This window comes from Condylura cristata, unplaced genomic scaffold, assembly GCF_000260355.1.
Source record: "Condylura cristata isolate star-nosed mole 26May11 unplaced genomic scaffold, ConCri1.0 scaffold00027, whole genome shotgun sequence".
Classification (NCBI taxonomy): domain Eukaryota; kingdom Metazoa; phylum Chordata; class Mammalia; order Eulipotyphla; family Talpidae; genus Condylura; species Condylura cristata.
The window spans coordinates 27,068,833-27,094,083 of NW_004567128.1; the positions used below are offsets into that span (position 1 = coordinate 27,068,833).

The 25,251-nt window shown below is 41.3% G+C and overlaps 2 protein-coding genes across 2 annotated transcripts in view; one reads left to right on the forward strand and one right to left on the reverse strand.

The window, feature by feature from the left end:
* The window catches only part of ZNF41 (zinc finger protein 41), a 722,252-nt gene that overhangs the window by 330,488 nt on the left and 366,513 nt on the right, over nucleotides 1-25,251 (reverse strand). The gene's annotated exons all lie outside the window — the stretch shown is intronic.
* Nucleotides 8,498-25,251, forward strand: part of JADE3 (jade family PHD finger 3) — a 114,374-nt gene continuing 97,620 nt past the window's right edge. Inside the window, exons 1-3 of the mRNA XM_004689983.2 lie at nucleotides 8,498-8,549; nucleotides 11,642-11,762; nucleotides 13,191-13,239. Coding sequence (XP_004690040.2) covers nucleotides 13,221-13,239 — 19 coding nt within the window. The 5' untranslated portion in view covers nucleotides 8,498-8,549; nucleotides 11,642-11,762; nucleotides 13,191-13,220. The remainder of the gene's footprint in view (nucleotides 8,550-11,641; nucleotides 11,763-13,190; nucleotides 13,240-25,251) is intronic.

Here is a 25,251-nt window from a genome sequence, read left to right on the forward strand (position 1 = left end):
TGGTGAATCCTCTCACCACCCCTGCACCTCTGGCCTGTACCCCATTTCTGTATACATAGATAAATAAAATCTTCAAAAAAGAAAAAAGAAAAATACTGGATGGTTTCACTGATAGCAGGAAAATAAAGGACCAGTGGGAGGAAAAATAATAATAATGAACAACTATATACCAGAGACATTTTCAGGGTGTGGAGTGGGGAATGGGATCGAAAATGGGAGGTGGGTAGTGCACGGGACTATGGTGATGGCATACCAGTGAACTGGTGATGGGAAGTCCACGGGGATTACAACTGAGATGGAAAAAAGCACAAAATTATGTAAAAATAAATTATTATAATAAAAGAGGAGAGAAAAATAGAGAAAGAGAGAGAGAGAAAGAGAGAGAGAGAGAGAGAGAGAGAGAGAGAGAGAGAGAGAGAGAGAGAGAGAGACTAGTGGTGGAAAGAAGAATGTAGGCTCACTAGAGGCCTGAGGATGTTAGGACACAATAGTCAGCTTCCTGCTTTTTCAATATCCTTGACTGGGTCCTGAAGAAGCCTGCAACCTCCAGAGGGGGCAAAACAAACAAACGAAAGGGCCCTAACAAAACCAGTGAAATACTTGTTTTTTCTGTCCAAGGAAAAAAAGGAGAGACATTCAATCCAGTAAAAGAATAACGTATTTGACACACCCACTGTACCCCAATGAAATACTGTAGGGTCAGCAGAGTCTGAGTAGTTTCGAGAGCTGTGCCCTCAGCTCTGTCCTCCTCATTCAGCTCCCTCCATGAGCACAAATCATCATTGAGTAGGAGTTCCAGTGTCATCAAAAAGCCTGAAGAAGCACTTTCCTCCCCCTCCAGTGGCACCTGTCTGCTCTCCAAGAATTGAGCTGGAGTACCATTACCAACTATGCTCTGCCCCTGCTCTTGGCATCAGTGGAAACCAGGCAAAGAATCCATACTGCCCCTGCCCTACCCAGCAGCAGTAGGTAACCTGGGTTAGTACTTACAGCTCCTGCAGGCCTGGCATCTCTCAAACACCCACCTGGTGGCACTAGACTGCTCAGGAAGGCTCTAGATCTCCTGACCCCCACCAAGTTAGGGAGGCATTTTCCTCTACACCAATGGTATTAGCTGAGAGCTTGGGGGGAGTCTGGACATATGCTGCTCCTCTCCCACCTGGCATCAGCAGTCTATCGAGAAAATTTCACCCCCTACCCACTGCCAGTGGTGACACAGTGAGGAGTCTGGACTTTCACCCTCATCTGCCAGTGGCAGCTGGTACCCCTCACCCTCTCAATTAAAGAGTATAGGAAGGATCTCAGAGGGGTGGAGGAAGGGCTCCTTTAAATTTTTAGAGAAAGTCGTAGAAAGGTACGTGACTGACCCAAACATAAAACTAAATCAGGGCCCTCCTTGGTGGCGCAGTGGGTTAAAGCACAGCACTAAGAAGGCTAGAGCCACTTCCGCATGAGTTCGATCCACCTGGCATGGCAGACCTCTCCTGACCCGCCCACTGCTCCCCTTAGCAGTGTACTTTGTCAGTCGGCCTGTTCTACTCCCCACTCTGTCTCTGGTGAAGCCTCTCACCGCCCCTGTACATCTGGCCAGCACCCCAGTTCTGTATGCACAAATAAATTAATCTTTAAAAAAAAAAACTAACTAAACATACCTAATGTCTGAGAACTGAATTGCATTGTAGAATATCACCTATGTTTTCAAGGTACCTCAAGCAGCATACAAACAAAGCATACCAGAATAGCACTACAAAGGTTCTAAAAACTGAATTGTTATTTGAATTGCAACTCACAAAAGTAGGCCAGGACCTATGCACTGGATCTAAATAGGGTAACTTCCTGTTAAAACAGAAGACCTATGTAAGATCCAGACTCTAATGTAATATCCAAAATGTCCAGAAGACAATAAAAAGCACTCCTCGTACCCAGAACTAATTTATAAAGCAGGAATGGCTATATTAATATTAAATAAGTGGACTTCACAGCAAACAAAGTTACAGGGACAAAGAGGGACATTACATAATGATAATTACATAGCAATCCTAATGCGTGTGCACTAACATCAGACCTTCAAAATGCATGAAGTAAAATTTGAGAACTGAAACAGAAAAACAGACAAATCCACAATTCTAGTTGGAAACTCTAATACCTCCTCTTAGCAACAGAACACCAGACAGAAAATCAACAAGAATAATATACAACTCAACAACACCATAAAAAACAGAATCTAATTTATAGGATACTACATGCAACAAGCACCTAACTCATATTTTTTAAATACTCATGGACTATAGATATCTCATATCATGAGCCATAAAAACAAACTTCAACAGTGTAAAACAACTGAATCATACAGAACATGTTCTTTGACCATAATGAAATCATTCTAGAACTCAATAACAAAGTCAACAGGAAAACCTCCAAATACTTGGAAACCAAACAACACATTTCTCATCAATCCATAGGTCTAAAAAGAAATCTCAAGGAAAAAAATATAAAATATAATCAACTGAATGAAAGTGAAAATATAACATCAAAGTTTGTGGAACGTATCTAAAACAGCACTGATGTGGGAGCTTAGAGTACTAAATGCTTAGGTTAGAAAAAAGAAAAGGTCTCAAATTAATCATGTAAGCTCCCACCTCAAGAGACTAGAAAAAAGACAAATGAAAATGAACTCAAAGCAAGCAGAAAGAAGGACATAATAAAGAGCAGAAATCAATAAAATTTAAATAGGAAACAATAGATAAAATCAATTAACAAGAAGCTGTTTCTCCAAACAGATCAATAAAATAGATAAACTTGCAGCAAGATTGACTAAGATTAAAGAAGACATAAATAATTAATGTAATAAATGAGACGGGACCTTATTGTGATCCTGTGTCCACTGAAACGGAAAAAAAGGGAAATATATTTTTTTTATTTTTTAAAAAGATTTATTTATTTATTCATATGGAACCGGGGTACAGGCCAGAGATGTGGAGGGTGAGAGGATTCACCAGAGACAGAGCAGGGATTCAGAACAGGCAGATCGACGAAGTACACTGCTGAGGGGAGCACCGGGCGCGTCAGGAGAGGTCTGCCACACCATGTGGTCTCCTTCGGGGCAGGTGGGAATCAAACTCATGCGAAGGGGCTTTAGCTTCTCAGTGCTGTGCTTTAACCCGCTGCGGCACCAGGGAGGGCCTTTTTTTTTTTTTTTGAGATCTTTTAAATTACAATGTCTTTAATAGCTTTTGGATTATTCAGATTATAGATTTTATACAGACTGAGTTTAGGTAGTTTGTGGTTTTCAAGGGATTAGCCCATTTTATCTAAGCTATCAAATTTATGTGCATAACTTTTCTTCTATAACTGAGAAGCTAAAGCCCCTTCCGCATGAGTTCGATTCCCGCCTGCCCCGGAGGTGACCACATGGCGCGGCAGACCTCTCCTGACGCGCCCGGTGCTCCCCTCAGCAGTGTACTTCGTCGATCTGCCTGTTCTGCTCCCCACTCTGTCTCTGGTGAAGCCTCTCGCCGCCCCTGCACCTCTGGCCTGTACCCCAGTTCTGTATGCATAAATAAATAAATCTTAACAAAAAAAAAAAGAAAGAAAGCTCTGAAAGCTCTAGGTTCACATGTTTGTTTGGTTTTTCTGCTGGGAGAGTTTATCAAACATTTAAAGAATTAACACACATTTTACACACTCTTTTCTAGAAAACCAAAGAGGAGAGAGCATATGTACTGGGTTCCCCAAGACCATTCCCAGACTCAATAATTCACCAGGAGGATTCACATAACTCAGTCTATAGCCACATCCCAATCATGATTTACTATAATTCTATAATTCAGTCCTCTGGGCATTTATTGGAGGTTGGTCAAGGAAGCACCTCTGCCTAGTACCAAAATTCCAGACTCCCAGAAGGAAAGTCAGTATTCAATATACACCATATTGTTTGTACAAACAGTTCAGGCACAGTAAGCCACTCTTATTAGTTCTGGGAATGGTGGGACCTACCCCCAAATCCAGTTGCCAGAAGCAACCTTGCCAGTAGGCCTTTTAAAGGACAGCAGTCAAGCCTGCTACATTAACTCTTTTTTGCTTGGCTTGGAAATCAGGAAACTTGAATTCTAGTCCCAGCATAAAATCATACTTGTACAATCAGTTTAGGCGCTCACCACTGTGAGCGGTTTTATCTGTTCTGGGAATGGTAGAAACTCTCTTGAAATCCAAGTTCCCAGCTGCCCATTAAGGGCTTGACATGTTAACTCTTGTCTGTGCAACTTCCCAATTCATTTTATGAGGCCAGTATTCTCCTAATACCAAAATCATTCATATATGATATTAAACAACAACAACAACAACAAAACCTTCAAAGCCAGGCTTTTATCACTCATGAATTTTGACCAAAAAAATCCACAACAAAATGTTAGAATCCAAACAAGCACACAAAGAATTATATTATGGCCAAGTGTACTAATTCCAGCTATGCAAGATTAGTTGAAAAATCAATATCCAATTAGTCTAATTTACCATAACCACAGACTAATGGAGAAAAATTAAATGATCATTTCAACTGATACAGAACAAGCATTTGACAAAATTCTGCTTTTACTAATAAAAATTCCCAGGAAACAAGAATAGGATACTTTTTCAAGTTGATAAACAACATCTACCCAAAAGCAAACACACAAAAACTGCAGCTAAGAATTTTCTTAAGGGTAAAAGATGAATGATGTTTCCCCCTTAGGGAGGGAAGAAAGAAAGTTTGCTTGCACCTCTCTTATTCAGCATATCACTAGGAGTTTTAGTCTGCACAGTAGGAAAAGCAAAGGAAATAAAAGGCATATATATTAAAAAGCAAGAAACGAAACTGTCTGAATTCACAGATAATGTGATTGTCTATGTAGAAAATACCAAAGAATCTGCTAAAAATGGTGAGAATAAGTGGTTTTGGCAAAATCAAGGGATACAGGATCACACAAAAATTAATTGCATTTCTATATACTGATAATGAACAATGAGGAAATTGAAATTAAAAGCACAATAGTACGTACAACCAAAGAAAATAAAATTTAGTTTATTCTCAAAAAAAAAAAATGCACAGGATCTGCATGCTGAAGATTCCAAAATGCTGATGAGAAAAGTCAAAGATCTGAATGGAAAGATACACAGACACACACACACCATGTTCATGCATCAGAAGAATCAATATAGTAAAGATGTCAATTCTCCCCTAACTGATCTATAGGTTTAAAACAATTCTTTTATTTTTTTTTCCAGGAAGGTTTCTGTAGAGACAAGCTCATTCCAAAAATGTATACAGAAGGGCAAATGTCCTTGAAAGGCTAATACATTTTTAAAGATTTATTTTTATTTTATTTATGCATACGGGAACAGGCTAGGCCAGAGGGACATGGGGGCAGGGTGAGAGGATTTACCAGAGACAGTGGGGAGCAAAACAGGTGGATCTGCTGATATACACTGCTGAGGGGAGCATGAGACAAGACAAGAGGGGTCTGCTGCGCCACGTGGGTCAGCTCCCTGCCTGGGGATGGAACTCAGTCCACAGTGGCTAGAAATAGCTTGACAGCACTGAGACTCTTTAATCCCTGTGCCACCAGGGAGGCCTGCTAATACACTTTTGTAATATAATTTTGAAAGAAAATAAAGTGGGAGCAATCACTCTGGCCAATTTTAACACTTATTATAAATCCATAGTAATCAAAATTGTTTGGTATTCACAAGGCTGGTCACATAGACGAGTAGAACAGAACAAAGAACCTAGAAATAACCCCAATACAAATATGCCCAACCAATTTTGACAAAGGTATAAAAGCAATGTAACTGAGAAAGACAATCATTTTAACAAGTAGTGTCCGACCCACCAGATACCCATTCTCACGCAACAATATGAACCTCAATTTTTTCACACAAAAATGTTATACAAAAATTAATTTTAAATAAATCATGAGTATAAAGATAAAATACAAAACTATCACTTTTAGAAGGAAACAGAAAAATTATGGGGCCTGGGAGTAGGTAAAAATGTCTTTGACATGACACCAAAAACATGAAACTTAAATGCAAATACAGACAAGCCTGGTTTAACCAAAATTAGAAATTTTGGTCTGCAAAATCTCTTAGGAGGATGAAAAGACCAGTTACAGGCTGGGGAAATATCTGCAGGCCATGTATCTGACAGAAAACTTGTATCTAGAATATACAAGGAATTCTCAAATTTTAATAGCAAAAAGCAAATGATATAATTAAGAAATGGGTAAAAGATATGAAGAGACACTAAACCGAAGAAGATAGACAGATGGCAAATAAGCATATTCAAAGATGTCCAACATCATTACCTATTAGAGAAATGCAATTAAAAACAAGGAAATATCACTACACTCCCATTAGAATGGCTAAAATAAAAATACAGTGACATCCCAAATGCTGGCAAAGATAAAGTGAAATTGGATCTGTCATATATCGCCAGTGGAATGTAAAGTGGTAGAGACAGTCTGGGAAAATTTGGCAGTTTCTTATAACACAAAACACACACTATCCAACACAGCAACTGTACTCTTGGGCTTTTGTCACAGAGAAATGAAAACTTATGTTTATATTAAAAACTCTACATAAAATGTTCATCGCAGTTTTATTTGTAATAGGCAAAAAATTGGAAACAGCCCAAATATCCTTCGATGGATAAATAGCTTAAACAGACTTTGCATACCATAACCATACCAAAGCAATACAACTACTATTCAGCAATAAAAATTAATGAAATTTTGCTATACGTTACAACTTGGGTGGGCCTCAAGGAAATGATGCTGAGTGAGGAAAAGCCTCACTTAAAAGATCTGATTCCATTAACAGAATATTCTTGAAAAAACAAAATTCTAGAGATGAACATGTTAGTGGTTGCCAGGTATTCGAGTAGGAAAAGGATGTGATTGTGACTATATTGGATAGCAGAAGGAATCTTTGTGGTGGAAGATTGTGGAGCTTACTCAAATCTACAAGTGATAAAATCGCATAATATTACATGCACAGACAGAAATGGGTGCATGTAAAACTAGGGCAATCTGAATGTCTGTGAACTGTACCAAGTCTGTATCTTGGTTGTGTAAGTTATTACAGCTAGGGGAACCTGGGTGAAGAGTACAGGGATTGTTCTGTCATATTTTTTACACATGCTGTGAATGTATAATTATTTCAAAATAAGCATAATGTGAAGTTAGTCTGAAGGACTGTATTTTAGAACTCCCACGTTTATATATTATTAAAGTAGAACTGCATCTTTAATATGAAAAGCAAACTACAAGAGTCTACATTTTTGGTTAACTTAGCAATGTAAATGAAAACGACAATGTGAATTCATAGTAATTGCACGTGGTACATTTCCACATTCAGACAGGTAAATCAAAAAGAGTTTGTGGCTTTAACATCTGTATGACTCAGGATCCCACCAGAGAAGCAGACTAACAGAAATACACATACACATACAAATTCATTCATTCGTTCATTCAGTAGAAGCGATTGGCTTACATAATTGTGGGGCTGGCTAAGTAAGTGCAAAATACGTAGGGCATGCATTTATAGAAGAAAGACCCAGGATAATCTCTCCTTTGGGCCAAATGATCAGGAGTTTTAATTGCATCCTCGAAATAATCTACACAGCAACACCTAGATGAGTGTTCGATTCAATCACTGAGGGTTGTAGCTTAACCAAGTGGACACATCAAAAAGTCACAGAACATCAGAAACCATGTGTGCTGGCAGATGAATAAATGGCTCGTCTGCTAATAGCACTCGTGGGCTTTATTTTTACGGATACCCCAAGCACAAACAACTGAAATCGGCCGTGGCCGACAAGTTTTCTCCAGGAGGGTCCCGCTTCAAGAACTTTCGAGTTGGAAGGGGCAAGGAGTCGCTTCCGAGGGGTTTCCACTGCCAGGCACCTCCCCGTCGTGCTCTCTGGCACTTAGCGGGGCCGAGTCTCCTCTCGCGAGCAGCGCACCCAGCAGGAGTCGCGCGGAACCCACCTGGAGCCCGGCGCAGCGGGTGCGGGAGCCTCGAGGGGGCGGAGCGTCAAGGCGCGCGGCGGTCGCGACGGCGCCCAGCCCGCCAGAAGAGCGCGCGGCGAGCGGACGGCGGGGAGCCAGTCGGGTAGGGCGAGCGCGGCCGGCGGTTGCGGGGGGGCGGCGAGCGTTAGGAGGTGGGGGAGGAAGGAAGGGGAAGAGGCGGAGCGTGGGAGCGCACAGTGTCAGGAATACAATAGTGCTCCGCGCCGCTTCAGCCGCCGCCGCCGCCGCCCAAGCCTGCCCAGAGCCGAGGCCTGACGGGGCCGGGCGGGCGAGGGCCGAGGGCGGGAGCTGCCGCGCAGGGGGCGGCCCCGGCGGAGCCGGCGGCCGGGGCGGGGAGCGGGGGTGGGGAGGAGATTAGGGGGCAGGTGTGAGGGAGCGGAGAGAAGAAAGCGAGCGGCGAGGGGGGCGTTGACCACTCCTACCCGACTCGCCGGCACATTGCCGGGCCCGAGAGAGCAGCCGGGAAGGAGCCGCGGCGCCAAGGTAGGCGCCACCGAGATGGGACGCGGCGTGAGCGGGCTGAGGGATGGCGCGCCGGGTGGGCAGCGGGAGCGGCGGCCTCTGGGTGTCGGAGCGAGCGCCACGGAGCGCCGTGGGTCCCGGCCCAGCCTCGCCGTGCGCGGGGTCGCCCCGACTCCGTGTCGCGGTTGCCTCGGCGTCTCCAGCGCCTCCGGACCGAGAGCGCCACTGGGCTGAGGTGAAGTGCTTGGCCGGCTGGGGGGCGGGGGCGGGCGCGGGCGCGGACGCCGGCTCTCGGCTGCCGCTCAGGGCGCCTCTCGGGCTAGAATTGAGCGCCATAACTGTTGCGGCTGTTCCCTCCGGTGCCCCCTCCCGGCGCCCCCTCCCGACGCCCCCTCCCAGCCCGTCGCCGGCCTGGGGTCGGGACGCCCGGACTCAGCCCCTCCGCGGAGGACCTGCTCTGGGCGACGCCGAGCCGGAGTCCAGGCAGCGAGGGCGCGCCCAGGCTGCTTGGCTGGTAGGGGCGGGAAGAGCCAGCGCCTGGAGCGGGGGGCCGGGCGCTGCGACGAGCGGCGAGGCCCGGAGCGAGTCGGGTGCCCCCGGAGCCAGAGCGCGGGCGCCCCGCCGGCAGACTAACTTTCCCTCCCCCTCCCGTTATTGTTCGGGCGCTGCGGGTCGCCGCCGAGCGCCGTGAGCGCCGAGCGCGGAGCCCAGCGCCCAGCGCCAAGCGCCAAGCGCCAGGCGAGCGCCGACGCCGGGCGGTCTGGGGGGTGGGAAAGCGGAAGGCTCCGCAGGTCTAACGGGAACAATTTGCCACCGCCGGGCACAGAAAGTTAACTTTTCTCCGTCGATGGAGTTGATTTTCTTCTCTTTGCTGTAAGGTAATCGCTTGAAAAAAAAAAGTACATATATATTATTTTATTACACAGGTAGATAGACCTGTCTGTGTCTGTCTGCCTACTGACTCCCTCCATTCTTTTTCTCCGGCTTTTTGAGCCTCTGCTTGGGAGCAGGGTGGCTTTACATTGCACGGACCGACCTGTGCGTGTTTGTGAGCGGGAAGGAGGGTGTGATCTTGAGTTAGAGACCTTAAAAGTACGATGTGAAGGCATGTTTAAAGCTGGGTGTCATTCTGTGGCCGTGGTACATAGGTAATTCCTAGACATTTGACTAGAAACTTGTTTGACCACTTGGCTGACTTTTCTGAGTTGCAAGGAAATCCATGGCCTCAGACGTGCGCGAGTGTTTTTGTGATGTGAGGTCCATTTATCTGTGAAGCGAGGGATGAGATTCCCCACGCCGTCTTCTCTGCTGTCTGATTTGTAAGAAATCAAAACCGTGTTGTTAGTGATTCCAGTGGCTTGGAGGGAAAGGTGAGCTTATTCTTTCTATTTGGTCTGATAAAGATAACTGTCTGCTTCTTTCTAAACTTGGAAAGTAATTGGAAATAATTTAGGTGAAAAGTGGTTGCACAACATCTTTTAAGCAACTCAGACCCCACTTTTGTCCTAAATATTTAACAGTTCTTCTCTTAAGTAACTTCCCTTCAGCCCCTTCTTGTCAGCCTGGAAAAAGGGGGTCGTTTATGGGGAGAGGATTTGGCCTAAACAAAACATTTGTGTTTTTATTTCACTTAATATTTTCATAGTGTCTGTAAATAATGGGAATGTGGAACCTGGTCCCTGTACCCTTAGAATAATGTAGTTCTCATGCTTTTATAGCATCTTGAGATTACTCTCTGGATAAATGAAAATAGATTTCTCATTCCTTTTTGTTTAGCCTAGGAGTAGTCAACTCTGTAACATATCATTTTCTCTTTAATTTAAAGTGAAGTTTGAGTTTAAATACTTGAATTGTAAAAGGATAACACCCCTCTTCAAAGGGTGAAAGAAATTCAAGTGATCTTTGGCAAATATTTCTACCACTTTTGCCACCTTTTCTTCAACTTCTCTACAGTTTTGTTAGCTAGGGAAGAGCTCAACCTAATATTGTTGTCTTGAAGCAGTTCCTTGCATTCTTTATTGTCAGTTCTGGAATACCTAGGAGTGCAATTGTTCTAGAACCCACACTTACAGCCTCCCTCTTTACTGAGTCCTGCTGCTGCCCTTGACAACATAGCAAATGTGGTCTCACAGGTAGGATCCCGTGAATCTTGGTGATAGGCACAAGAAAGTGGAGAAGGGCCTCCCACTCCTTCCTGAAGTATTTGGAATATTAGGAACCAGGAGACACTTGGAAGCAGCTTTAGGGATGGGGTATCCGTGATTCACCTCCTGGCCTGTAGAGGAAATTCCCAGGAGCAGGACAGGTGATGATGTCAGGGCTCTAATCTGAGTTGAGATATATGGGTTAGTGAAAGTTAAGACAGAAAACAAAGGATGCTGAATGTTTATAGGTTGGGTATGAGCCTGTCCTTTGATAAAGCTTGTCTCTAACCTCTCTTGTTTGTGTTCCTTCAACCTTAACAACCCATTTCTCCCCTAAGCTGCAAGGCCATTTCTTCTTTTTGCCCTTTACTTTGAAGTCTGGCTGGAAACAGGCTAGTATTTTAGGACAAGCAGGGGAAGCTGGAGTCATGGGGTGTTTGTGAAGACATGACATCACAGAGTTCTTCGAAGCCTTCATCAGTGATACAAGGATACAGAGATCAGGGCCCAAAATGAGGTTTAACATTATCATAGGACATAACACCTATCTCATGGAGCTTTTACACACACAAAAGAACTGAGGAAGGTATAGATCATATTCTGTCTTACATGAAGAAAATCTCTCAGCAGGATTACTTATAATGAGCTTTCCTTATAGGTGATGGGTGACAGTTGTGACACACCCATTTGGTATTCTAAAGTGGCTAACATGAGGACTCTTGAATAGTTTGATTTCTACCTGTTGTTTCCATTACAGTGACTGGGAAATCTGAAGCATTTGTTTGCAGAGTGGGGAGGATTTAGGATGAGTCGACATGATGAACAAATAAAGGGTGCCAGCTAGCGGCTATTATAGACCAGACCAAGCCTGTTACAGACCAGACCAAATAACTGCTACTTTGGGTTTTCTGTTTTTTTTTTTTTTTTAATCTTTGAGCCCCCATAATTATTTTTACCTTTTCCCTGTAGGTGTCTTCATAGACAGTAGCAGCAGAACTCTTACCATCAGACCTGCCTTGGTGCTTCTCCTGCAGGACAGTGCAATAGAAGGATCCTGAGGAGAATTTGCCTGACCCTATAGAAAAGGAAGGTAAGAACCCAGAGGGCAGCCTACTGTGAAAAGTAAGGGATCTGGTGTGAGGAAATAGTACTGGGCCTCTATGTGTTTATTAATATTCTCCAAGCAGTTAATAATTTAATCACTGCCTTATCCCAGAAGCCATGACTGAGCCTTGCTGCCCAAGGAGCTCCTTGTCCTTTGGCTTTTGCTGATAGGCAAGGAAACTTGAGCCTGGGGTGTTTTTTGGGATAGCTGACAAGAAAATATGGTAACAGCATGTCCGGTACACTAGGCCTTGTGTGTTGCAATCTCCTGGGAAAATTATTAATCTTTGTTAGATTTCAAAAGCTTATTTTGATATAATATTATAATTACAAAAAAGTTGCAAGAATAGTATAAAGAGCTCAAATATTCCCTTTACCCAAGGTCACCAGTTGTTAACAGTTTGATCCCATTTGCTTTATCATTTGCTCATTCTGTTTCTTTTTCTGAGCCATTTGAAAGTAACTATTGAGAGATTAATACTTGTCAAGGGCACCCTGGCAGGAAGGGTGACTCAGGTACAGCCATGGGTCATAGAAAAACATTGGTGGTGACTCAGGGCCCCATAGGCAAAGTGAAATCTAATAATTCTAGCTGTGAAACACAGATTTGTAAATCATATGGAATCTCTGATGATTTGTTGCACACTGTGCCAAATTTTAATATTATGAAAATCCACCCCAACTTTTCTGTATCCTTCAACATTTCATTCATTCAGGAAACATGTATTGAGTGTCTGCTATTCATTAGGGGTATAGGTGGTAAATCAGACCTTTCCACTGGAAAGAAACAAGGAAATTTGCCATCACAATCAGGGGGAAGTGGGTTTACAGGTGGTGATGGGAACATCAGTCTGATTAAGAATGTGAAGAGTAGATACCTGGGAGTCCTGTGGGTGTGAAATGTGAAGATTCATTTTTCCTTGGGGCTTGCTGTTCTTAGTTGACAAGGTTCAGGAGTTAGAGAAGCCTTTGGTGTCATGCACCTGGCACAGGCTATGGTCCAGCTTAGATTCTAATCTAGTGTTTGATCTTGGCCAGTTACTTCTCTGGGCCTCAGTTTCCTCATCTGCCAAGCCTCATCGCTGAGGTAATAATTAATTAAAGTAATAATTGCTCTGTAAACATTCATTTCATAGGCAGTATATGGGGGAAATAGCATGGAAGGTATTGGTATTAAGATGGGATCCAAAGGGATATTTCTATTTTTTTTTCTAAAAATATCTATTAATTATACTGTGAGCTCTAATGGAGATTACTATATGAAATAATAAGAGCAACAATGGTCTGTTAACCATTTTCTGTGTGCTGAGCACTTGGGATCTCTCTCTGAGGTGTGAGGCTCAGAGAATTGTGAAGCAAAGGTAACTTTCTCTGGATCAGACAGCAAATTAAGAAGTATAATGCTTCTCTGTAGGAAACCAGCAAGGTGCCCTGGAGCCTGAAGATGAACAGAAACAAGCAAGGTAAAAGAGAGGGGGTTGCTAACCAGCGGGAACAGCAGGTGTTCCAAGGGCACTGAGGTGGGAGAGAGGTGTGGAAAGGATCCATAGAGGTTTGACTAGGACCTGGGGAAAGAGATGAGGTAGGTAGAGGAAGATTGACAGGGCCTTATGGGACCTCGTTAGGAGCTTGTGACTTATTCCTAGGGCATTGGGCGGCTGCTAGAAGGTGTTTTTCACCTATACCACACAAGAGCTGTGTGGACGAGTGTGTGTGTGTGTGTGTGTGTGTGTGTGTGTGTGTGTGTGTTTAATCCAGAAAAGCATCTAGTGAGGCCTAAAGAAAGTCATTTCCAAGCAGGATTTATACCACAATATGACTGTTAAGTGCTTTGTTGTTGTTCCCTCTGTTCAAAATAGTCAGTTCTTTAACTACACCTGTCTGCTTTATGCCTGTAGAGCAGTCAGAGACACTTGGTCTCAAACATGTTAGAAACTTAAAAAAAAAAAAAAAGTTGTTTCTCCTTCAGTGTCCCACTTTGTGAAGCAAATTGTGTAGTTCTTAACCAGTTTTTAACTGTCTACCATTAACATGGCAGAAAGGGTTGTTAGGTGATGGTGGAAGAAGCTAATCCTAGATAATACATCTGACAGAAGGTTGCATAAAAAGCATAGATGATGTTTTTTAGGCTGCATTAAGGGAGATCGTTCAGTCTTCTCAAGCCCAGTCAAATGGGGATTGGAGAGTAGAATTGGGAGAAAAAGTATTTCCTCAAACCTGAGTTCATCAGTGTTAGAAGTGAAACTGTTGAGTATAAGATATATTTTTGTTTAAGTTTATCATGATAAATATATTTCAGTCAGAAACTGTTTTTTTGTGTTTTTTTTTTTTTGGTGTTTGCCATCTGTGATGGCACTGTATTTGTGAGAATCTGGGAAGACATAGACATTTTTTCAAAACTTTATATATTCTCATCCAGGTAATGCAGGTTTTTATTTGACACTATTTCCTGTGTGCAGAGTAAATGTCACAAACCAGTGTACTCTTCCCATATGTACCCCACAAAAAACATATTTACTTTGAAGTAGCTTTTCCTTCTCCTTCCCCTCCTTTCCTCTCACCCCCTCCCTCCCTTCCCTACTTCTCTCCTCTCCCTCTGTCCTTCCCCTTACCTATCTATTTTAGAGGTTTATTTGGTGGAAAAAGAGGTAAGCTGGTTGCTCTATGATTTAGAATGGCTGTGCTCACACCAGTGGTTGGGAGACTGGGTACTCTCCAGAAGCCTTAAGCTGGGATGGCTCATCTCTGCTCCAGGGGGTCTGTACTCCAGCTTTTTCTAGTCTTTACTTTTCAATATGTGGTCTCAAAGTTACAAAGCATAGCAAGCAAGAGCAAGTGACAGTACTTGAGCACTTCTCAAGTGTCTACTTAAGTCACATTTGCTATTGTCGCATCAGCCAAAGCATGGAAATGCTTCCATGGTCGAGCCCAGAGTCCTTATAGGAGGGGGTCATCTAAAGATGTGGATGCAGTGAGGTACCCCCAAAATTGGGGACCATTACTGTGATAAGAAATTTAACCTTTTTCCTTCAATAAATTTTGTTAAGCACTCATTTTTAAATGTGATATATTCTTCAGCCTATCATATAATTGTGCCACCTTCTCGTCCACCTAATGTTTTCCTCTAGGAGAATGTGAGGGGGGGGGACAACATTGGGCCTCTGAATTCTTGTGAATTGTTTGACATCACTTATCTTCTGTGCCTATTTTCAAAGGCTCTGGGTTTCCTCAACTTCCCGTTCAAACTTTACCACAAAATAGTAGTGTACTAACTAGATAGACTATGCTAGATTTTGTAGATAAACAAAAATATAGTTAGTTGGGAATTCATCACTACCTGAAAGATGAGGGAAACAATTGCAGCCTTTTCTTGTAACTGTTATATGGGAATGTAATCTTTACTTGGGCATTATAATGACAAAGGATTCTCTGTAGATATGTTTTATTTAAGATTTTAACATCTCCCTGTGGTTCATTTGAAGAATCCATCATTATGCTGTGAAGTGAGAGTCCAATGATTGGCAATTGAGGGGCGTCAGTCTTTGACATTTGACAGTGAAGATTTCATAAGTCAACCTCTCGTGTAACAAATAGATGTTACAACTGACTTGTGACCTAAAATATTTGAAAATGCAATAATTGGATCCTAGGAAGCACATGTGGGAAACTAAGTAGAAGGCTCACTTTGTATATCTTGTTTAAAAATATTTATTTATTTATTCATACAGAACTGGGGTATAGGCCAGAGATGCGGAGGGTGAGAGGATTCACCAGAGACAGAGTGGGGAGCAGAACAGGCCTACTGACAAAGTACACTGCTGAGAGGAGCAGCAGGCAGGTCAGGAGAGGTCTGCTGTGCCATGTGGATCACCTCCGGGGCATGATTGAACTCATGCTGAAGTGGCTTTAGCTTGTTAGTGCTGTGCTTTTACCCACTGCGCCACTAGGGAGGGCCCTGTATATCTTTTTTTATATAAGATTGACTTTTATTTATTTATGCATACAAGAACTGGGGTGTAGGGCCCACCTTGGTGGTGTGACAGGTTAAAGCACATCACTGTGAAGCTCTCCTCAGCCACTGTAGCACAAGTTCAAACCCAGGCCAGGGAGGTGACCCTCATGGCAAAACAGACCTTTCCTGACCCACATGCTACTCCCCTCAGCAGTGTAGTTCAGTACATCTGCCTGTTCTGCCCCCCCACTGTCTTTGTTGAATTCTCACAACCCACCTCACCCCCTGCACATCTGGCCTGTACCCCAGTTCTTGTATGCATGAATAAAAGATAAATATTTTTTAAAAAGTAAAAAGAACTGGGGTGAAGGCCAGAAGTGCAGAAGTGGGGGCTGAGTGTGGTATGTGTGAGAGGATTCACCAGAGACAGGGTGGGGAGCAGAAAAGGCAGATTTTTGCAATATATTGTTGAGGGGAGCAGCAGGTGAGATGGGAGAGGTCTGTTGCATCATATGGGTTAGCTCCCTGGTCAGGGATCAAACTCATGCTGCAGTGGCTTCCTATATATAGCTTCATAGCTCTGGGACTTTAACCCCTGCACCACCAGGGAGGCTCCTCTCTTAGTGCATCTTAAAGATATAGATTTCAGCCCTCCTTAGTGGTGCAATGGGTAAGGGTGCAGCATTGCAAGCCAGCTGCAGCCACTTCAGTGCCAGTTCAATCCCCAGTCCCTGGAGGTGATCCACATGAGGAGGCAGACCTCACCTAACCCACTCGCTGCTCCCCTCAGCAGTGTACTTTGTCGATCGATCTGCCTGTTCCGTCTCTGGTGAATCCTCTCACCACACCTGCATCTCTGTCCTATACCCCAGTTCTGTATGCATACATAAAATAAATCTTTTTTAAAAATATGTATATTTCTCCAGGTGATAAGACTATTTTCCTTCTTTCCTCCTAGAATAAAAATGAAAAATCTCTGACATTTTAAAAGTCAGTGACTTGGAAATAGCCATCAAAATTATAAATGCACATATCATTTGACCCAGCAAACACTTCCAGGAATTTATTCAGCAAATATTTGCATATTATTTGGAATATCACTTATAGTAGCAAAAGATTGGTAATATTCCAAGTGTCAATCAAAACTGGTTATACAGTAGAACATTGTACTGATATTGCATGATCTCTGAGATGTAACAAAAAAAAAGTAGAAACAACAGTGTATTTTGTGCTATTTGTGTAAAGTAGACAGTGGGGTAATAACTTAGAAATTTTGACCTGCATAGACACAAATATTTCTGAAAGGCTATTCAAAACACTGATAGCTTTGGGGTATATATGACCTGGAGTAGAGGGTCGGAGAGGTATTTTCACTGTGTAAACTTATATACCTTTACCATACCTTGCCTTATTTTTAAAATTATATACATTTAAAATGAGATGATACATAGTGATGGTGATATGATTTCCCATTAACCCAACCCAATTTTACCCCATCTAAGCTATTAAAAATTATTTCCTATAAACCTTTTTCCTAGAAATGACTCAAAACAATGTAGTTACAAATTTTTACCTATAGCCCTGCCTTTTCCAGAATAGAATATTGTGAAGTCATATAGTATAGCCTATATTGGTCTGGTTCCTTTTTATCACTGAATAATTTTCTGTTGTATGTCTTTACCACTGTTTGTTCACTCACATCTTGAAGGATAGCTTGACTGCTTCCTGTTTCTTGACAATTATAAACAAACTTGAAATAAACATTAGGTTGCAGTGAACATAACTTTTCCATTCATTTGGGTGAATACCTTGGGATGGGGCTGCTGAGTTTTTGTAAGAAACTGTCAAACTGTCTTTCAAAGTGATTCTACCATTTTGCATTCCCACCAGCAGTAAATATGAGGTGTCTGTCAAAGTCCATTTTCCTGAATATAGGTGTCCACTAGTTCAAGAAGTATTTCTTCAACAGACTTTTTCTGCTAAATTGCTTTTGCACCCATTTAAAAAATGTGATGATGCTTGTGTGGGTCTATTTCTGAACTCTGTTCTTCATTGATCTCTGTGTGTATCATTTTGCCATTACCACACTATCTTGATTATGACAGATTTATATTAAGCCTTGAAAACAGGTAATATGAGAACTCGTACTTTTTCTTCTATATTAGAATTGTAGTGGTAAGAATGCACATCCTTGTTCCAATCTTGGAAAGCAGGCCATCTTTCACTATTAATTACAATGTTAATTGTAGGGTTTTAAAAAATTATATGTGTGCTCTGTTGTGCTGAAAAGAGTTCTCACAACAGGCCTAAGGCTGCTATCTTGAAAAGGCTTGCTTGCAAAATTGGCCTTTGGTTGGTGATTGAGAAATTGGCATTTCAGTCATTTTGAAAATATTTTATTTATTCCTTTTCTAATGCTCTCCATTTCTTTATGCTAGTGCAAATTCCCACCTTAATCTTAATCTTTCTGCCTGAAGAATTTTCCTTTAACATTTTTTTATGCTAGTTCTGTTGTTAGTAAATTCTGTGTTTCTGTTTGCCTGAGAAATTCCTCATTTTTTCCTTCACTTTTGAAGGACATTTTTGTGGCATATGGAATTCTGAATTTACAGTTAGTTTTCTTTCAACATACTTCTTATAGTTTTCTTTGTTTGCTTGTTTCTGATAAGTCTTCCTATAATTCTTATACTTTTTTCTATAGTTAGCATTTTTTCCTGAGCATGCCTTCAAACTCTTTGTCTTTGCATAGATGTTGCTTTTAATATTTTTTCATATTTATGCTGCTTGCAAATATCTAGGCTTCTTGTATCTGTAGTTTTATTAATTTTGTAAGTTCTCAGCCATTATTTATTCAAATCTGTGTCCTATTTTTTTTCCTGGTATCCCATTTACAAGCTTTGTGTTAATGCTGTTTGATATTGTCCCACACTATGTTTTTTATTCTTTCCTTTTAATATTTACTTATTTATGCATACAAGAACTGGGGTACAGGCCAGAGGTGTGGGAGGTAAGAGGATCCACCAGAGACAGAGTGGGAGCAGAACAGGCAGATCCACTGAAATACACTGCTGAGGGGAGCAGTGGGCAGGTCAGGAGAGGACTGGCACTCCATGTGGGTCACCTCCCTGGCCGGGCATTGAACTTGTGCTGTATGTCTGCAGACAGCCCCCATAGTGCTTTGCTTTAACCTGTTGTGCCACCAGGGATGGCCTTTTTTTTTTTTTTTTTCATTTTTTTATTATTATTTTTTAAAGATTTTATTTTATTTGTACATACAGAACTGGGGTACAGGCCAGAGGCTCAGGGGCGGTGAGAGGCTTCACCAGAGACAGAGTGGGGAGCAGAACAGGCAGATCGACGAAATACACTGCTGAGGGGAGCAGCGGGTGGGTCAGGAGAGGTCTGCCGCGCCATGTGGTCACCTCCAGGGCAGGCGGGGATCGAACTTATGCGGAAGTGGCTTTAGCTTATCAGTGCTGTGCCTTAACCTGCTGCGCCACCAGGGAGGGCCCATTTTTTTATCTTTTAATTTTTGTTTATCCAACCTGTAATCTTGGATCTTCATGCTCACTAATTCTTTTCTTTGGCTGTGCCAAGTGAAGTGTGTTGGGTTTTTGTTTGTTTGTTTATTATAGTTTATTTCTAGCATTTCCATTTGATTGTTAATGGTTTATATCTTTTTGTTGAAATTATCTACAAATTGTAGATAATTTTTGCATATTGTCTGCCTTTTCCATTAGTTTTTAACATATAAATCATAATTCTCCTTAGTTTTTGTTTTTGAGATCTCTTGTGTCATAGTGAGTCTGAGTTTGATGGTTGCTTTTTCACCCTTTTATTATGCCTCATCAACATGTTGGAAGCTGAACATAGGTAGGAGATAGTGAAGTAAATATTTAATATGTTGACGTGTTTGGAGAACACAGGTTTCTTTCTGCTAGGCCTTTAGTGTGGGGGGGTTTGAGTAAATCTAGTAAGGAGTTGACTTGTGTTTGATTTTTATTTTTACTGTGGACACCGGAGATTTCTGATACTTCTGTGCAGCTTTGTCTTTTTGACTTCTGCTTGGTTTTGAGTTTTTCCTTTGTGCTGTTTCCCAAGAGCTTTCTCTTACAGCTCTCCCAGTTGTATTGTGCTGTTACTTAACCTCTGAGCTAGTTTTCTAGGTGGTGGTTGGTGGGGGAGGAGAGAGTGCTCTGATGAGTTGATTAGGCCTCAGATTTAGGCAGGTACTAGAACCTGTATCTGGGTTTTTTTGTTTGGCTTTTTTTTTTCAGTTGAGATGATATTGGGGTACCCCCATCAGGTATTGCTCCCCTTGAACACCTACTAGCAAATCACCCATAGTCCACCACTGTGTGGTCCTAAATGAATTCTTTGCAAGATTTCCTGCTTCTCCTTCAGGATGGGAACTCCCCCCCCCCCGCGGCCCCCCCCCGTTCTTTTCCCCAGCTGTGGTGAGTATCCATCAGTGTCCTTCCTTCCTGCATTTTAAATATTTTATTCTATATTGAAGATAAGGGAAAGAGTCTGGTTGGATTTCAGCCAGCCAACACCACTGGTTGAAGTTCTCTGGGATAGTCCTACAGGAAAAATTTGTAACAGCCTGTAGGAAAAAGTTGTGAGGTGATAGGATTCCTTTTACCTATGTGGAGCCCAGGAACTTCATGTTTTCAGACATCCAATGTTCTGACTTTCATTAATTTGTCAGAATTTCTGTGTTTTCATACCAGTTTCAAGACCAGTTCATATGCTGTGTCTTGTCTTTAGGCAGATCCTGTAGATTGAGTATTAGGATGATGGCTTGCTCTTTCACCTCAGTTCTCTGACAGATCAAAGAAAAGTCATTGAATGTCCTTGTGCTGCCTTTTTCTTGTTTAAAGGTGGGAATGATGGCTTCCCAGTGCTTCACATATTGGAGCTGAAATCTGAATCCTAAACTAAGTTTTTAATCTACCTAAATGTCTAATGCAGTATTCTTTTTCTCCTTTAATTTTGTGGTTTTTATGGCTAAAGAACCAGGAATAACTGATTCTGGTTTGTGGTCTACCTGCTCAGTCTTTAAAAACTCCTGTACAAAAAAAAACCAAAAACAACAACAACAAAAAAACTCCTGTACCACTGGTAGCATGTTGTATGTTTGCCTTTCTCTCTTCCTGAATTCTGTATATATACCTTTGTAACTAACTGAGCACATGGTTAGCAGTCAGCAATAATTTGCCTCGCTCAAAATTAGAACATGATTTAGTCTTTCTGTTTTGATGGGTTTTGTTAGTGACCATGTGTTTGTGGTTTTTATTCTCCACATTTCCAGCTGTAGTTATTTCAACAAATATTTGTCAAGTGTCCACAGTGCTTTGAGTGAGGTACTAGGTGTTGAGTAGAATACAAAGCCTCACCTGGTAAGTAGGGTAGCCAAAGGTTTCCCAATGGAAAGTCCCATAGATGGAAGAAGATTGTAACCTGGGAGATATCTCCATTTCAGTCTAGAAAAATTTCAAAAATTCTTGTACAAATTCTGTAATGTTTTAATTATAATGATATGTAAATGCGTTCTAGTAAAAAAATTTAAATTCCAGAAAGAGCTATTATTGTCCATGACATTCTTATGGAATATTTGTTTCATCATATTCTTTCCAGAGTTAATGTTGATTACTATTTATATGTAAATTGCTATATTAAATATCATACCACTAATAATTGACTGAAATACTTTTATCTCTAGAGGAATAACCTTTAAATTCATTTAACTTTCTTAAACATTTTTAAAGGACAGATTTATTAGGAAAAGGAGAATGAAAAGAGAGGCACCTGTATACTGAACAGCAGGTAGGAGTGAGGCCTCTTAAATTCATTTAATCTTTAAGGGATATTTAATTTTTGAAATTTTTTTTTAAAGATTTATTTATTTGTACATACAGAACTGGGGTACAGGCCAGAGACTCAGGGGCAGTGAGAGACTTCACCAGAGACAGAGTGGGGAGCAGAACAGGCAGATCAATGAAGTACACTGCTGAGGGGAGCAGTGGGCGGATCAGGAGAGGTCTGCCACGCCATGTGGTCTCCTCCCGGGAAGGCAGGGATCGAACTCATGCGGAAGTGGCTTTAGCTTCTCAGTGCAGTGCTTTAACCCGCTGCGCCACCAGGGAGGGCCTAATTTTTGAAATTTTTTTAGGCAAAACCTTGTTGTTTTTATTTCCTTTCTTAAAAACAACTATATTGACATTTTTCAAAGATCATGATATATTTCCAAATTAAACAATCAGATACTGTAACACTACAGAATATAATACCATATTTAATTATTTTTAATTAATTACTATTATTTTAATTGTTCTTTAATTGTTTGTTTCACAGTAGTAGGATTTTTACCTTTGGGTGTGGTCATCTCAGGAATGTTTATTTAAAGAGATAACTGTCATCATTTAGTGAATGTGTGGCTGGGTAATAGTTCTTTGTTTCACATTATAGTATAACTTAATTTTTACATCTGGAAACTGTTGTTAGTCACAGGTAGAACTGTAAGTGTCCTATAAATAAGTGAGAATTACAGAAATTAACACTGATAGAAAGAAGATGACCTATTACCTTTTCTTTACATTTTCATACAATACAATTGCCTTTGTGGAGTGTGCATAATTCTGTGGATTTTGACACATGTGTAGGTCAGAGTAAACACCACTAAAATCCAGGTACAAAACAATTCTGTTGCCACCCCACACACACATACTCCTTTATGCTCCCTCTTTAGTCACACTCTCACTCTCTGGTAGCCACTAATCTATACTTCATCACATAATTTTGTCACTTTGAGGGTGTCATATAAACAGAGTCAGACTGTATATAATTGTTTGAGTCTGAATTTAGTTTTCTCACCATGTTTTTGAGGTTCATCCAAGTTGTGTGCTCCGGTAGCTTTTCTAGTTTACTGAGTAGTATTCCATTGAATGGACATACCATATTTGGGCTGTTTCCAGTTTGTAGTGATTATATCTGCTATAAAAATTTATATGCAAGTGTTTGTGTGCACATAATTTGCAGTTCTCTAGGGTAAATACTCGAGAGTAGGATTGCTAAAATTATACTGCCATTCATGGTAAAACTAGTTAGCTAGAGTTTAAGTGCTAGAAGCACTAGAGTAGCATTGGGCCGAGTTGTTTCTATAATTCTTTTACAGCCTTGAATGAATTTAACCTCTTTCTGTGCCAGTTTCCTCATATGTAAAATTCTGTTAGTAGTAACTACTGAGACTATTTTGTAGATATAATGGAATAGTAAGGATAAAATGCTAAACAATACCTGGTGATCTAAATCTATTATTGTTGTCTTACGTTTAATAGAACCTTTGCCTTTGACTAATTAAAATGAAGAAGTTACGTAATCCCTAGTTGTATTATGTTTGGTAGGCAAGCCTTCAAAGCATGCTATCTATGGGGGCAATTTCAAAAGTTGTCCTTGGTGGTTAAAGAGTTTAGGAGCAGGGCCCTCCTTGGTGGCACCGCGAGTCAAAGCGCAGCATTATTAAGCTCTCTGCTGCGCTGAATTCCATCCCTGGCCAGAGAGGTGACGCATGTGGCACAGCAGACTGCTCTTGACCCATTCACTGCTCCCCTCAGCTGAAGCAAGAGAGGCCATATTAAGAGGCTAATCAACAGCCAAGAATCAAATTTGTGAGGCCATCTTAGAGCATTTCGCCTCAGTCACATTTGCTAGATTACTATAACCGCATAAGGGACCCTAGGAAAGACTAGCAGAAAAACCACCCAGCTGACTCAAGCACAAATTGCTGACCCATAGAATTGTGAGGAAATAAAATGGTTATTTTCAACCACTAAGTTTTGGTAGTGATTTATTACACAGCAGTAACTGAAAGTACAGCATTTGTACTGCTTTATTCCCAGAGCCTAGAGGATGTGCCCCTGGAATGTTTTCACTCTGATCCTTACTACTTGATTTACATTTGTTTATAATTAAGAAAGACTAGAAATAAGTAGGAAAACCCATTCTAGTTGAGAATAGAGGAGGCCCTCCCTGGTGGCGCAGGGGGTTAAAGCACAGCACAAAGAAGCTTAAGCCACTTCCGCATGAGTTCTATCCCCGCTTGCCCTGGAGGAGATCCACATGGCAAGGCAGACCTCTCCTGACCCGCCCGCTGCTCCCCTCAGAAGTGTACTTCGTCAATCTGCCTGTTCTGTACCCTGCTCTGTCTCTGGTGAATCCTCTCACCCTCCACATCTCTGGCCTGTACCCCAGTTCTGTACGAATAAATAAATCTTTAAAAAAAAGAATAGAGGAAAAGAAGTTTCAGTTAAATAATTAAAGTAAATGTCTTATTCAGGGTCACATGATGGCAGTATCAATGTTGGAATCCACATTACACGCATATTCTTACCTCATAGATTGTTCATTTGTGCTGTTTCATGTGTGTCAAACTTTGTCTTGCTAATCAGACTACGGAAATTGTTTGGAGACAGGCATAATATTTCTTCCTTCTCATCACAGTCTCCTACTATCCCCAAGACTAATCAGTGACTATTGGACACATCAGCATTAAATACTTGTTGATTATTTGACATTTAAAAAGCAGTTATGCTTGGAACTATTCTGTATCTTGTTTATTCTGGTAACTACAACCGTATGCACTTGTCAAAACTTGACCTATGCATTAAAAAGGGTAAATTATAGCATGTAGAAATTTTTTTAATTAAAGTATAATTCAAAGCAATTACGCTGAAGACATTTACTTGATATTTGTGGGTAAATATATATCTAACATGATACTGTGACAAAAGAAATTTAACCCTTTGAAAAAAATTTGTTTGTGTTTAGTATTTATTTTAACTTTATGGTTACATTTTTGCTCCTTCATACATGCACAACATTCCACTCATCCTCCCATCAAGCCACCTCCATCAAACCACCCATGCCAATACCCTATCTGCCTCCCTTCCCCATCTGCTTTGCCTTCCTTTGTTCCTTCTGGTAACCTTTAAATATGTCCACTAACTCCAGGATTTCTTCCTTCTGTGTTTTTCCTGTGTGTGTGTGTTTTTTTTTAATATTCCACAGGTGAATTGCACTATCTGATATCTTTTTGACTTATTTTACCACAGTCCATCCATTTTTATCCCAAAAGACGCCATTTAATCTTTTTAAAGGTTGTGTAGTTCTCCATTGCACATATATCCCACAGTTTCTTTCTTTATTTGTCTGTTGAAGGGCATTTAGGCTGGTTTTATAACTTGACAGTTGTGGACAGTCATGGTATGAGCATAGGCATACATAAATCTTTTTGTTATTAGAGTGTTTGTATTTTTAGGATAAATACTAATAGAAGTATTACTGGATCACATGGAATCGCTTTCTTTATTTTCTTTTTAATAATTTTTTTATGATTTATTTAGTTTTATTTGCACATACAGAACTGGGGTACAGACCAGAGGCTCAGGGGCGGTGAGAGGCTTCACCAGAGACAGAGTGGGGAGCAGAACAGGCAGATCGACAAAGTACACTGCTGAGGGGA